Source organism: Amblyomma maculatum, chromosome 3, assembly GCF_055883805.1.
Source record: "Amblyomma maculatum isolate TAMU_Amacu chromosome 3, ASM5588380v1, whole genome shotgun sequence".
Classification (NCBI taxonomy): Eukaryota; Metazoa; Arthropoda; class Arachnida; order Ixodida; family Ixodidae; genus Amblyomma; species Amblyomma maculatum.
The window spans coordinates 200,120,627-200,136,484 of record NC_139346.1 but is presented as its reverse complement, the minus strand read 5'-3'; the positions used below and the strand labels follow the sequence as shown (position 1 = coordinate 200,136,484).

Sequence of the window (15,858 nt, the reverse complement as noted above, 5' to 3'; positions counted from 1 at the left end):
TGCTTGTTTCACAGAAAACGGGCGCAAGGAAATTAGGTTAAAAAAACTTGCACAAGCTCAAGCTAATGAAAAAAAAAAAAAAGATAAGCGGATCCCAAGTCAGACACGCATGCTCCTAGGCCACACGCGCTTTCGTGCGCCTTGGTTACAGCAAGGATTTATATTCATATCGGGAGATCTTTCACTTATTGTAGTATCTTCCGATTTTATGCCAATGAATATTCGTGAGAAAAAAGGAGGTACAGAGAGACGCTACTGATTAAGTGAGTAGCAAATTGAATTGATGGGAAAGGGGATCCGCGAAGGGAGCCGGCAAACGGGATCCATCAGCGCTGTCGCATCATGCAGTTGGAGGTGGAGCTTAAGAGTCCCCACAATGTTTTTTTATAGACTGTCTGTTGACAACTTTAAGGATTAATGTTTATAGATTGTTCATAGACAAAATGACATGACGGCAGTTATAGACATTAGTTTATATATAATGTATAGATTGTCTTTAGGCGGAAGGAAATGAAGAGCAGTGAATTGAAGAGAGGCATTAATCTATAGATTTTCTATAGACAAAAAGAATAGGTATATGCGGTGACAATAATGTCAGTAAATGTTTATAGAAAGTTTGTAGACAATAATGTGACAGAGAACGACGCGAAATCAAGAAAACATGCGTCTAACAGATATCACTGCAGGAAGAAAAAGTGTGGCTCTCGCCGATATCCACGGAGCAAAATCATTTCATGAACGTACAATGCGCTCGCTTAAACAGTGGCTCCCCCTCTCCCTCAGGCGAAGGTTTTTTAATTGTTTTTCAAGCGGTGCCTGCAATTTGAAAACAATAGACCATCCCCCCCCCCCCCCCCCCCTTCCAGGGCAAACCCTGGTTTGCGAAGCGATAACAGGAACCAAACAAAACGGAGCTAAGTGCGCAAAACGATTATGGAACCGCTAGAGAGAGAAGGCGCCAGTTGGCTACCGGGGTATTAAGCGGCGGAAAAGGCCGCAATCAATCAGGTCCAATAAGAGTTATTGTGCCAGAATAAGCGTAACAAGCTCATATGCAGAATAAGATTGCGCAGGCAACATTATTTCGCGGTATCAACTCAGACAATACGCTATGGGTGTGAAAGCGATACTACAGGATCGCATCGAACTGCCCCCCCCCCCCCCCCTCTTCTGCGTATTTAATTATGCCCCCCCCCCCCCCCCCCTTCATATTGCTGTACGTATACGTGGACGCTGCATTCGCCCCGAGACAGTGAGCAAGAATATATTACATTGAAAGTGACAATTATCTATTATAGTGTGTAGGTATAACCGGTGTAGATAGAAGTAACCGCGACAAAATGTGGATATGCACAAAGCGACCTCGAAATTCGGCCGAGGAAAGCATAGAGAGCGAGTAAAGGGAAAATGAAAGTTGTACGTATTACATCGACAGACAGATCAGAAGTAATGCGGACAACATTTTAACGAAATCCAAGGAAACCAAACTGACATGAGAGAGGCACCTATAAGGCGCGAAGCAAGAAAAGAAAAATGCAAACACAGCTGAAGGCGATTAGAATGTTATATAGAGTACATTAACTCGGTTGGTAATAATTAGGAATGACTTTCACAACAAAGGGTTGATAAAGTAGGACAATTTATAGCAGAGTCGTTGGGCCAAGCCTCTAAATAAATTCCCTTCGCCGTTTACCTTAACCAGTGTTGCACGGGTGTTTGCCGCCGCATCGTCATGCAGCAACACGAGATGCGCTCCAAGGGAAAGAGAGGGATGGGGGGGGGGGGGGGGGGGGGGTCGCCCTTTTGTTTACTGGAGCACAGTTGGAGGTAGCAGCAGAAAGAGAACCTACCGAGAATGCTACCTTTGCAAACGCTTCCAATTTTCGTTCTTTGATTTCAGTCTCTGTTCTCGAAACATCTGCCAGGCCATCAACCTCCATATGAAAACCTACAGTCAGACTAATGGTCTTATTTAAGCAGCAGAACAGGACATTGTATATGGGCATGGCTTTATGTCTGAAGGCTGTGAGACCGCTTCGTGTTTACGATGCAAATCTGAATAATAACCCACCTAGTGACAAGAACATATAAAAAACTCTTTACAGTACTGCGATGCATCTATAGACACGTACGCTTTCTGAGTCCCCTAACATGACTAATTCTTTGTTAGACGTGTTCTCTGAACCTGGTTAGCAAAGACACGTTGGTTACTGCCGCGAATGCAGATGTCACATAGATTTTATCAATGAGAAAGCATTTCTTGGCTCATGAGTGTCGTGGACGGATGTGCGACCACGAGATGTGCACAGATCACGGCGATAAAAACGACGGTAATTAACGAAAATAGGTAATTAGCAATAAATCATTATGGTAATGAGCTAAGTCATAGCAACGCACAGACTAGTCATGATAGTGATAATGAGGTAAGATAAGCAATACTAATAACGTTACTAAATGGGAATTTAGATCAATATAAACAGTGGTCATATGACATCATGAGATTAGATGGATAATTGTTAATAAGATAGTGATAGTTACTTATAGTGATGACTTCATCAACTGATTACGTGATGCGAACGTGCCTGGATACGACGAATTGATAACGTTATAGCTACATGCGAAAAACGTGTCTGTACGAGAAGCAATAGGCGTCAGAATCGTACGTCGGAAAACGCAAAACAAGCTGATAACAAAACTAGGCACGGAACTTGCAATGTCATCGCCTTGCTGCACGTAAGAAGATATAAGTGTCGTGTTCACCTCTGTAACATTTTGCTCCAAACAGATGTATCTCTCTCTCTCTCTCTCTCTCTCTCTCTATATATATATATATATATATATATATATATATATATATATATATATCATACAATGCCAGCCAGCTTCATACCAATGTCGCAACCTACAAGTGGCTTAGGTTTCAAAAATAAATTAGGCCACCCAATCCGTGCAGCGCTATTTCTTTTATAAAATCTTTCAGGCTACCTTCGTGCCTTCGTGTGCACTATGATTAATATCGGAGCGTTCGATACCTCCGCATTTTTTGTTAACTGAGCCAATAAAGTTATAAAAGTTTCATCCCGGCAGTCGAACAAACTTCCCTGACTCCTGCATTCGTCTACGAATTACTGGACGCTAAAGCACCCGACGTAAACAGAATCCCAAGAGCCCAGTGTCTACTACATATCTACAGTATACTTTCATTTTTTTTTTCCTTTCCGTCGAATGCGTTGGCTCCAGCAGACCGCATAACCAAATAAAAAAAAAAAAAAGGACATTTAGAGCACCCTTAAAGGGTGCTCTAATTGTATGTCTGGTAAACTCGTACCGGGCAGGCTAACGCAGATAACATGACTAAAGCACGTATAGTAGTCGCACGTGTGTGTCAAAAAAAGCTCTTGAAAATCTCCAAATGTTAAATCCTGGGTATCACTATCAAAACTCCTAAACAGTGCAGATAAGTTTGGTCTCTTAAGAAAATATACCTGGGGACGCCAGCATAAGCTCATACTCACAAGATAAGCAGACAAGAGCGGGCACGGGGGAACGCGTCCCAGGCACTCGACGGCTATGTCGACGAGCACGTGACCATCGGACAGGTTATGCGCGTTAGCCATGGCGTCAAGAAACAACCGCTGCTGCGCCTTCCTTCACTATCTACAGGTGTCTTCGTAATATCGAATCAACAGCCGAAATAGTGCAGAGTCGCTCCGTAGCATGCGTCCGCTCTCGTCAACAAACAGTTCAGGTATTCCCCCACGAACCTTCACAGAGCGACGATGCGTTCCATTGCATTGTACTCTAACCACGCGCTCTGAGGGAGTCTCCGACCGTTGCTCGAGATAGGGGGCGGCGCAGGAACAGTGCAAGAACCGCGCGCGGCAGGCAAGCCCGACCAAGTGTGAACGAACCCGAGTAAGTGCAGTCTGTCTCAGTTTTCTTTTGTTTTATGTAAGGAGCCAAGTCTGCTGCAGGAAGTCAGAACGCGTGTCGTATCGAACGCGTCCGCACTATGCCGATCAATCAGTCCAGATGTCAAAGCGAGAGGCCGTCGAAGACATATAGGTCTCCTGCTAAGAAGGTTTCTTAAGCCATTGTTACAATCATGTAACAAAAGCAGCAGCCGCGTCTGTGCGTTGCGCTGCGTCAAGTGATATCAGCTCGTCAACGCATAGCGAAACTGCTTCGTCAGCATTTTTCACGCGACGAATCAGCGGAGGAACAGCAAGAGCAGGAGCATCAGCAGGACATTACAGTCTCTTGATGATGTGTTGTGACGTGTGAGAGGGAACCGAAGGAGATATATGTATATATGCGTACGTCACAACGGCACTCTGGGATCGGCTGGATTTCTATCTCGGGTCTACAGTATGCAGAAGCAAAGGACAAGACGTGACTGGTTTTCCGCGGTCAAGGCGGCCTTTCTTTACTGGTGTGGTCAAGAGGCGGCTTTTAGGAAAAAGAGCACCTCGAGTTTCAATAAGTTCTATTACAATGCAGCCATCGACATTATACTGAACACAGTGGTTGTTGCCATTTGTTTTGCAGACGTACTACATTTGCTATTCTTACTCCTCTTAGTCTGACTTGCAAACAGTGATTCATGCAGTACCCGGAAAAATGCTCTATTTAGGCTTGCGAACAAAACATTGAGGCAAAAACATGTGGGGTTTGTACCTATAGATAAGCGTGGATTAGCAATCTCTTCTAAAGGTAACAACAGTTTTTTCCTTTCTGTTGATACCGCTAAAAATTAAGAAAAGGAGGCACACATATCTGCCCAGATATGACCCCCAAGTTTCTGAGGCCAATACGCCAGTCTCAAATGGAGGAAACCGCTCCCCCCCCCCCCTCCCCCCTATGGCGTGGTTTCAACGGCAAAAGCGCCAACGGCCTCTATAAATGAAGCACAGCCTTTCCATAGCACTAACGAATAACTGTCTCCTCAAGTACAACATGTTTTGATGTACACTGTGTAAGGACGCGTCCGCCCTGTTCAGCCTGGTAAAGAAACAAAGTGCACTACAGCTACATTTTAAAAACATTGTCGTCGGTGAGCCGAGTAATGAAGTTGTGACAGGTCTTTGTCCTCTGGAAACGACAACATAGGTTTGCGGTCACGGCGTCACTTCTTCGTTATTTAATTTGCCAGCGCACAACACAGGCGATTGTCTTTGACGACCTGTATCGATCTCTTAAGCTTCAATGCCGGACCGGTATAGCAATAAATGTTTTAGCACAAAATTGCCTCATGGACTAGCGTTTTAGAGTAACTGTACACTCCAAGACCTATATGAATGTCTGACGCTTCCCGATACATGAACGAGCATGCTGTTCTTTAGAAGCAGGAACAAAAAAAGAGAACCTAACAATATTCACAAATCGTATGGAAGACAGTAATATTTAACCAAAAGATTAATACTACTGTTAATACTAAATACTTATTAAACTTTTGTCCTCTGAGCTACACTTGTGGTACAAGGAAAGCAGCAGTGATGGGTTCTGAATTAATATATATAACCTTGTTGTTTTAAGTGACCACAACTTTAGTGCGCAAGTGTTTACGCGTTTGGCGCAATCAACATTAGGCTGCAGCGGTTCGCAATCGAACCCGCGACCTCGGGTTGAGCAGCAAAACGGCGCAGTTCGGTGAGCTATAATGGCGGTTGCTTATGCGGTCCACCTGCTTTGTAAGCATCAAACGCCCAACACGTGCGCCAGCGACCAGTACCCAGTAAACGGGTGTTCATCGGTGGGATTTTAACGGGCTTCACATAAGGAGTCATATCGTAAAATGATTTCCTACAGCATCAGGCCACATTAAGCGACTTTCACGAAAATTGCGACTAATAAACGTCATAACCGAGCGTGTACGCTTGCAGGTTTAGCCACCAGTAGGAATCCCTCAGTTGAGTCATTTTATAGACGTTACAGGCCGATGCGCCCCAAAATACTATCGAACTCTTATGATTCTGCAGAAATTACGTAAAATTTTTAAATGTTTGTCTTATCACGTATCATTTGCCTCATAGTGTCGACTTCACAGGGATATACAGAGCGAATCGACTAGCGTCGTTAGCTCGCACAGCAAGTGGGACGATATGATCGGTGAGTCTTCTAAGCGTGGGTATATTTTCCATCAGTTTGTGAGTTGTATGCTTTTCTCTTCTGGAATAGGGGAAAGCTGCTGTTTTCCACTGGGATGCGACAGCCAAATGCGCTCCACAACACTCGTATTCACCCGGTAATCTCTCCTCTATGTTTTTGATCTGCGATACATTGGCTCATACAGATGCACTCCTCAGCTACTATTTCTCATGAATTTTTTCACTGCCAGCTATTCACACCGCTCAGAAAACACAAATGTTTGCAGTGAACAGCAATAGAGAGACTGCCTATATGTTTAACATTCACTTCTATATGTACTTCTTCATCGAGTCTTACGTAGGACGAGTCGGTAGGGGCGCATAGAATATATTTTATAGCTTATTTACATGCGTGCTTCCATTAATTATTATTAACGCCGAATCAAGCCAGCGTAATGAATTCCAAACATCAAATTTTGATTTTTGTTCTGTTATAATGCCGAAGGCATATGGTAAACCTACACCGTCACATTGATATACCGTGCTACTTACAAACTATACATAACTGGATTTCTTCTCTCATGTTGATTAGGATTTTTCTTCTACACCAGTAGTTCTGCTTCTACACTAATTAAGACGTCGAAGTTGACTTAAGATAGGCAAACGTAGAATGAAAGCGCTATCATATCTGATTTTTTTCATTGGTTGTCAGTTCGATCGCAGTAATGGGGGCCGGAATAAGGGTCGTAATGAACTAAAACGGCAAAGCATCTTGCCCATATCGCAGTTGTTTTAATGCGCTAACACGAATGCTCCCATTCACCGATTAGGCCGATGTTTGTCTGTCTGAAGCCGCTACTTGAGCAGCACTTTTGAGATTGAAACCGAGTTCAGCGGAATCCTTGCATTCTGATCCGGACATTTGCGCTACTAATTGCTATAATTAATATTATTTGATATTGTAACCCAACGCCGTATACTCTTCACCGCCAGTCATTGTACCACCGTCACTGGCAGGTGGTAGTTGGCAGGTGGCAAGACCGGGCGCTGATTGGTCAGCGGGTTGTGTGACGTCATGAGACCACGTGAATCCCTCTCACATAATGTGAGGGATTAAGACTGCATGCTAACGAGTGTGTGCGACCCTATACACCGAAACCGAAATGAAAATTAAATTACTAGCGTAGCTAATTCCCATATGACATAACCACGCTTAATCGGCCGTCATTTTCTTTTCCCTTATCACACGAACAAAGCTATATTTTGGCGTCGTGGTCATTGTCGGGCTGCTGAAGCCGTTCGCTAGGCTTAGGCGAATTCCACGCTGTGATCCATGTGTTACGCACAACTAGAAAGAAAAAGAAAGATCCAACCAAAAGAATCAAGTAAATGAAGTTTATTTTCCAGCAAATGGCGAAAAGTGAGAATTATAGCAGGACTGGATCAAAACTCAAACTACGTTACCGCTGATGCAGTGACGTGGGCATGAGTATTTTCCAGCAAATGACAAAAAGTGAGAATTATTAGAATTAAGCAGCACTAGAGCAAAGCTTAAAAAGAAAAAGAAAAGAAAAATAAAGGCAGCACTGTTGCAGTGGCGCGGGCATGGAGCAAATGACGAAAAGTGAGAATTTATTGGAGTTAAGAAGGACTGGATTAAAAGTGAAAAACTACGGGACCACTGCTGCAGTGGTGTAGACATGGGCACTTTCCAGCAAATGACGAAAAGGGAGAATTATTAGAATTAAGCAGCACTAGAGTAAAACTAAAAAAAAAACAAGAAAAAAAAAGGCAGCACTGTATCAGTGGCGCGGGCATGGATACTTTCCAGCAAATGACGAAAAGTGAGATTTATTGGAGTTAAGAAGGACTGGATTAAAAGTGAAAAACTACGGGACCACTGCTGCAGTGGTGTAGACATGGGAAATTTCCAGCAAATGACAAAAAGGGAGAATAATTAAAGTAAAACAGGACTGGATTATAACTGCCAAACTACCCCGAGAAACACAAAGTGTAACTGCAGTCTAGAGCGAGGCGCTTGGCTCGCATTGACTGTGCGCCCTTACGGAAAAGACCTTCGCGAGTGGCCTCAGCACAAGGGTCTTTCGACATGACATTGTTTTTTTGTCTTCGCAGTGAACAACAGGCCTGTATATACAGTCTGACAGCTGTTCACCTCTTCTGCGTTGTGTTCCTTTCTCCCCTCGAATTCCTACGGCCGTGATTTGTATCACAGGAACTTTGCACCTGTATCCATGTTTTCGTGCATGAGCAGAAGACAATGTGTGAGAGAACAAAACAGAAAAAAAAAACCATAAAGTTCAAAACAAAATTCATAAGCCTGAAGTTGGATTGGCAATCAGCCTTGTTCCGATTCCCCTTGGACACTCTTCTGCTGGAGACGTGTCCGGAGAGCTTCAAAATCAAACATATAAACACGTATCCTGAGTCACTACAGTACACTGCAGTGCTTTAGAAGCTGTACAACCAGCTGCAGTCAGTTAGGAGCCGAGTTTGTTCTCCACTTTGCGGCAGTACAGCAAAAAGGCGGCGACGTAATTTTACGGCGATAGGAGCGCCGTTTACACGGACCCATCGGGGCTGGGTTGTGCTGAGTTATCAGGTCGAAAACCGGTTACTGGGTTCATATAAAAGCCGTCGAGTCGAGTTGGGCAGCCGAGGGCCGAGGGATTGATTCCAGTAGGTTCCATCTCAATGTGTGTGCCCACACGCCCGACCACACTGAAGGAAGAATGTAAACACGGTCGGATAGATGGGAAGTGTAAAAAAGAGCATTGACGCGAAAATGTTAGACAGCGTACAAGCGCTGCCAACTCGGGCTAGGATAAGATGGCATCAGTCAGCCGGCCAACCCACCGCATCGTCTGGACTGATGACGAAAATTTACCGCGATTGCACCGGAAGTCTGGCACCGGCTTTGACGTTGTGAGCGAAGCATCGCGAGCATATGGCGCTGGCAGGCGGTAGATGGCAGCTTACATGACCGCGTAATAAAAGGCAGTATAGGTTGTCTGATGTTACTTTTAGTTGGAGCTACCAGCTTGAGTCTCTTCTTTGAGATGGAAGGATGGCATATCAGAATCAGCTTGCCAGGGCTGTTGCACTGACGACACCCCTATAAGCCACTCAGGTACGTTCATACGGCTTGGTTAAAGCAGGATGTGCACGGGCCGGTATTCTACGCTATCGCGTCATACTTTTAAGGACGGACCATAAGTGTCATCCATAATTTTTAATGCGTAAACATTGTAGGGATATATGTTTGCAGTTTCGTGTCATCACGAGTTTATCCGCACGATTACGTTCGAACGAATGAGTTTATAAGATAACGAATGGTTGCATCAGAAAGAGCATCAATAATCCCGTATGGGAAATTGAGAGGTGCGTGTGGGTTAATCAGTTAATTAATTAGAGCCATTTAAGTCGATCAGACGTCGAGATAGCTGGGAGGGGTAATGTCGACTTCCAAACGGGGTCACGAGGTATTGAAATATTGAAATTTGAAATATTTGAACGTGAACCAGCGGGAAAGGACGTGATTTGCGGTCAGAAATGGGGGCGAATGGTTAAAAAGTGTGTAAAGAGACGTAATCAACCAACTACAGTCTGAAAAATTCCGAGAGCACTGCACATCTTCAGTAGAGAAATGCGAAAGACTGAGCGTTGCGGTACATCACGCGCCCCTTGTCGAACGAAACCAGCGTTCCGTTGACCGCATTAAAGTTCACTGGCGTTCTATAATTGGCTTATAGGAAAGGAAAGACGCCGAATCTATCACTCACGGAATCCCACTGATGCATCTCGCGGGCAATACAGGTACGCATTTTTCCAGTGTAGATGCTGCAGTGATCTAGCAATTTTTCAGACTGCCGTTGGTTGATGATTTCACAATTTTTCACAAGTTATAATTCATAATTTTATTCATATTTTTGTCTTTCTTTATGTCTTTGTCGGAAGACACCTAAATGAGGCGTTCGTCTTTGAGAGCCAGAAAAATCAGTGCGCTTTTCAGAGCTTGCAAATGGCAACGGCTCTGTTGTAAAGCACTGCTTCAAATGTCATTCATAATTTGGCTGCGTGACTCTGTAACATAGCTTTTGTATCTGAATCTGTCTTTTTTTTTTCTTAACTTTACGAGCGCCTTACGCAAGAGAAAAGCGGAGCTGAGACGTCTGCTTGAACATGGTTTGGCCATGCGCCCGACATTCTGCGGCGTTGACCAATGCTGCAAGCGACCCCATTTGTAGCAGATTCCGGAGCATACACGTCAAGAGCTGGTACTGCTGCTTATGATGACAGCATTAAAGGCAAGATAAACACAGCGGCTTCTACTGTGTGGCTACTTTTTCGTACGCCGTTCTGCATGGAATTACCACGTAACAAAATTCCGTGGGTCAGCTTGTTTTCGAAGCAGAAAAAAACGCTCTATTCACAAATGGTACCATTGCATTTTGTGAAAAAAAAAAAAGAACTGTTTCCATAGCCCCATCTCTTCTGTAAATAACTTTTTTTTTATATTCTACGAAAAAGCAAGTTAAATAGAGTTTGTCGCTTTGTTTCTGTATACTTTGGAATAATTTTGTGGATTGTATATATAAAAAGATCACAATGTGAGCCGATATCATTCGCGCGACTGCAAGTCCCATTACCAGTTGAAATCATTAAAAAAAAACTACGATTCATTGTCCCACGACAACAAACAAAAATCACAAATGATTTCTGAGGAAACTGCACCAAAATGACACCAAATGACACGAAGGAACTGCAACAAAGCGAAGCGTGAACAAGCAGGAAGGAAAAGGGAGGATATAAAACCGTAACCTCCGTCTTCTAGTTTTTTGTCTCGGCATGGGGGCCACCGTAATCGCATCTTGTAGGGTGGGTTCATGTAAATACGGTACGGTCCAGTCCATCAACTCGACTCGAGCTGTCGGGTCCATGTAAACAGAGCTTAAGTAGACACAGATGGCACTGTCAGTGTCGGCTAAGAAAAACATCACCGTAATTATGGTCGATCAGTGGAAAAAGAGTAGTAGAGGGGCCTATGTCTCGCAATGCACGCGTATGTGCTGCTGCTGATGATGATGAATAAAACAACAATGTGAAAAAACAACCATTCACCTATTCAGCGCGCTAACGGTAATTTAAATACTGGCGATTAAAAACTATACAGCAGAGGACACTTCTAGTTTTCATTGTGTGCTTGGTTTAAAAAACAAAACGAGATATGCGGTGCACGTGACACGTATCTCGTATTTCATGGTGCAGAGGATGAGATGTGTGTGTTTGACATTTAGTAAATTGCTCGGTGCAGTATTGGCCACGTTCAGCCATTTGTGAGATGATCGTCGGACATTTGCTCTCCTAGCACAAAGCAAATGGCAGGTTGTTTGCTGATCCGAAGAGCGAATATCATTTTTTTTTTCTTGCATATTTTCTGCGAAATTTTTGCTCCGAAGAAGGGTCATTGAACCATGGTTAAATGTAAACGTGCTAAAACAGAGAATCTACAGAAAGGTGGAGCTAAACTAAATGCTACTAAAATAGGTTTACGTTGTGCCGAACGATGGAACACGTGAAAGGACCGTGGTCGCCACATATGTTCTGGGTTCTAAGCTGTACATTTGCGGATGTTGTAGAAGTATTATTTTCTTTTTTTTGCCTCTCAGTAGCCGAACTCACATAGCATGCCGTACGCAAGATTGATTCCTGGTTAGCGAGTGCTATGGTTATATTTTGATAACGGTACAGTCGCCTGATTGACGACCACCGGTCAATCATGCGCAAATGCGAACAGCAGTGTGTGTGTGTGTGTGTGTGTGTGTGTGTGTGTGTGTGTGTGTGTGTGTGTGTGTGTGTGTGTGTGTGTGTGTGTGTGTGTGTGTGTGTGTGTGTGTGTGTGTGTGTGTGTGTGTGTGTGTGTGTGTGTGTGTGTGTGTGTGTGTGTGTGTGTGTGTGTGTGTGTGTGCGTGTGTGTGTGTGTGTGTGTGTGTGTGTGTGTGTGCGCGCGCGCGTGGGTTTGCGTGTGTGTGTGTGTGTGTGACACAAAATAAAATAAGATAATCGGGAAAGTTGTGTGACATATCTATCTCTCTCTCTCTCTCTCTCTCTATATATATATATATATATATATATATATATATATATATATAGAGAGAGAGAGAGAGAGAGAGAGAAAGAGAGAGAGAGAGAGAGTTGGCATACAAAGCGAACAAATAAATAAATCGATCGATCATTCAATCTTCGTTCGTTTTTATATATGAAACACAAAATAAATAGAAAAGCTAGCACAAGAAAGGAAAAATTTGGAATGCAAATACAGTCAAGACCATTTGTGAAGGTCGCAGACGTAAAAAACGTTCGCTTATTACGAAAGAGGGTGGCACGTTACCGTCAAAATATTTATCAAAACAATGGGAATGCCTCAATACAAAGAACCACTGTGCTCATTTCATTCGGTAACAGAGAACGAGGAAGTGCCGTAGGTTCGCCCCCGCAGTCGGAAAAAAAGCGCTTCCTGCAAGCGCAGATACCGGAGAGTGCCCGCCAGCCCCTGGGCCACCACGGAAATGTAGCAACCCAAGAAATAAATTAAAAAGGCAATATTAAAACTATAAGATATGTCAGCGTTGACTGAGAGCACGCCTTAGACCTACAAGGTCGATCATTGCTTGCATGTGTTCAGGCTATAGACCTTTTCAAAAAATGGTCGAGGAACGCTGCGATATTGAAAACAGGGCGGTGCTCTTAGCACAGGAAAAAGCTGAGGATTCTTCCCCTCCCCGCGCCCGCTTCACAGCCCTGTGAAACTGGTTTTTCCGGGGGTCGTGAAAAGGTCTACAGTCGGAACACATGCAAGCAATATGCAAAACGTCTCAGTGCAATAGATGCGAGGCAGGGGCTATGTCTAAATCGAAGATGCTGCTCACGGAAGAGGATCAACGAAATCAAGCAACTTAAGAAGTTTGAGTGGCATACGGTGTCAGCCAAGTCAGCTATCCACAAAATAACGGCTTGAGGAGCTAGTTGGTGCTCCAGTTGGTGCAAGTGTGAGCCGTTGTTTAGCAGGCTTAACATTTTAGGAAAGAGTCGGGATAAGATGGCGCGCGAAATTTTAGAGGCGTACTGGATACAGAAGAAAGAAGACAGATGTATTAGTGAAGCTTCGTTGAGTTTACGTAGAAAAGAATTTACTTTTATTGAGCAATCCTCTTGAGTAATGCAAGGAAAGAGATTATTATCGGGCCTCAAGCTGTTATTCTTGGCCTAAAGCTGTTATTCTTGGACACCTCTTACGTTTTGGGGCCATGATAGTTTAAAGAATCTTTTTCCCTCAAGTACATGGGCTTCGTGGCTTCGTAGATGTTGGCAGGTTAAAGTTTTTCAATACATAGGGACTACACAAGTGATGTGGTGTGGATGGACATGTCCTACTGCATATGTGTGGCGGTGGTTATTAGTGTGTGACTATGTGACTATGTGGTGATATTTGCTTGTCCAGCGTGGTATGAGCTTCTGGGCTAAGCAGAGGTGTGGAGTAACAAGACAGTGTAGAATTGGTGACTGCCATGCTTGGACGATGTTTATGGTCTGTGAGGAAGAAAGTGCCACTATCCCCTTGGCAAAGAAGAGGAAGATGAGAAGAAGAGGAAGATGAGATGTACCTGAGTGTAGAAGAAGAGGAGTGGTGAAGAGGAAGTGTTTTCAGATTCTTATTACAGTTGGTAGTGTGCGCGTGTGTTGTGTCGCTTCTCCTGTGTTTGTGTTTGTTGCGCCACATTTCTGAATGCTATCAGCTATCCACCTTTACAACAGCTGTTAAAACGCTCTGTAAATGCGTGCTTTGCGATACCTTCGCCACATGAATCTGGCACGACAGAGGCGGCTCTGGAAAACTTACGTGATAAGACACACATACGGATTCAAAACAACGCATTGTTGATGCATAGGTTGGCGGATGTAGCAACGGAAAGATAATGTCGGTGTGGACGCCAGCATAGCCGACATGAACGCTATATTGCCGGACTTAGTACCCTTATCTAAATGTGAGAAGTCACTCACTACGAAACTCGAATGCAAAAAACTCTATATATCCCATATAAGCATTGGTAAATGTAGTCTTGCCTGTAATAATGATGTTAATATAGACAATGAATTGAGAATTATATGATAAACACACTACAAGACCATCATTAAGCTGAAGCGAGACGTCAGCATGGCAACTTATTCACTATTGTTTTTACCCTAGCGGCTTAGCAATATATAGTGTAATGAACGGCATAATATATATAGTGTGCTCCGCCGCGGTGACGCAGTGGTTAGGGAGCTCGACTGCTGCACCTATAAGGATGCGAGATCGGATCCCGACAGCCGCATCCGCTTTTCGGTGGAGGCGAAAAGGTAGGCTCTCGTGTGCTGTGCGATGTCATTGCACAATAAAAATCCTGGCGGTCAAAATTTTCGGAGCACTCAACTATGTCGTCCCTCATAGCTTTGGTTGCTTTGGCGCCGTAAAGCCAAACCAAACTAATCATTAGAAGCTGATGCCCTTTACATTGAGTTTTGTATCATGCTTTCGTGGATGTGTTTTCGGACCCCCAAAAGCTCGTGTGTACACAAGAAGTCATCTCTTCATGACATCTAGATGGTAGTTAGATGCTTCCACAAAGGTGTAAAGAAAGGCGACACGGAAGCAATGAAGATAAAGGAAAGCTTATATTCGTCACTTCCGGTCCGGTGATGCCACTTCTCTCCAGCCACTGGGAGAATTTTATGGCCGGCGACCAACTTTATTTTTAAATTAGGCTTATGTTACCGCATCATTATGCCCTAATATGTTGAGTCATCTCGCACCCTCACGTCACCTGAAATTCGTAGAAAAAGTCGGGTAGGCGATGCTTTGGGAACCAAAAAAAAAAAAAAAAATAGCAGAAAAGCTAGAAAATATGTGTTTATTTTGCTTGCAGCTAGAACGGTTTCACAATAGATACACTGAATTAATCTCGGGCTGTTATCTTGTTAGCAGGACTCATAAAACAATGTTTTACAGTCTGCAAAATTCGCGGCTTGCGTCACAAGAAGGCAGCTGTAGAATAACACAACACTCTGCCTAAAAGTGAACAAAATAATAATTTGAGAAAAGCACAAGAAAAATGTCGACCAAAATTTAGAAAGGAGAAAAAAAAAAGAGCAACCGGACAAAAGGAAAGGAAGAAAGGCGTGTGAAGCTAGAGATGTGGCGAGCGCGTTGCGGTGCTTTGCAAAGCGAACACAGAACAAAAATTTGGAGGGGGGGGGGGGGGGGTGTTAAGCATGGCTTGAACATAGTGATAGAGCGAAAGATATGAGTGTTGCGGCGGATTTCGCTGCGGACACCTGGATTTAATGTGCCGCCGTCCCAACGTTCGAACGAACTTTCTACGTCCTAGCAACTTGCTGTCTTCTTCTTCTTCTTCTTCTTCTTCTTCTTCTTCTTCTTCTTCTTCTTCTTCTTCTTCTTCTTCTTCTTCTTCTTCTTCTTCTTCTTCTTCTTCTTCTTCTCTTCTTCTTCTTCTTCTTCTTCTTCTTCTTCTTCTTCTTTTTTTTTCCTTCTCCAACTCCTGGCCCAGCTCTCGGTCTATACCACGTGACAATTGCTAGGCAACGGCGCGACGCACCGCGGAGCATACGGCATACGGCACACGGTGCCACGTCGACGGCTTGAAAACCTAGCGCAGTGTAGCCTTCGCTACAAAAAATGAAAATAATGCCA

General features: G+C 43.8%; 1 protein-coding gene across 2 annotated transcripts in view; it reads right to left on the bottom strand.

Annotated features, from left to right (window-relative positions):
* Positions 1-15,858, bottom strand: part of LOC146197404 (mitochondrial sodium/calcium exchanger protein-like) — a 113,043-nt gene that overhangs the window by 50,460 nt on the left and 46,725 nt on the right. The window contains exon 1 of one of the 2 annotated variants that reach the window (XM_084599212.1): positions 3,516-3,821. The exons of the other annotated variant lie outside the window; for it this stretch is intronic. Within the exon in view, the coding sequence (XP_084455338.1) occupies positions 3,516-3,617 (102 nt within the window). The 5' untranslated portion in view covers positions 3,618-3,821. Of the gene's footprint in view, positions 1-3,515; positions 3,822-15,858 lie in introns of those variants that run through there. 2 annotated transcript variants of the gene reach the window in all.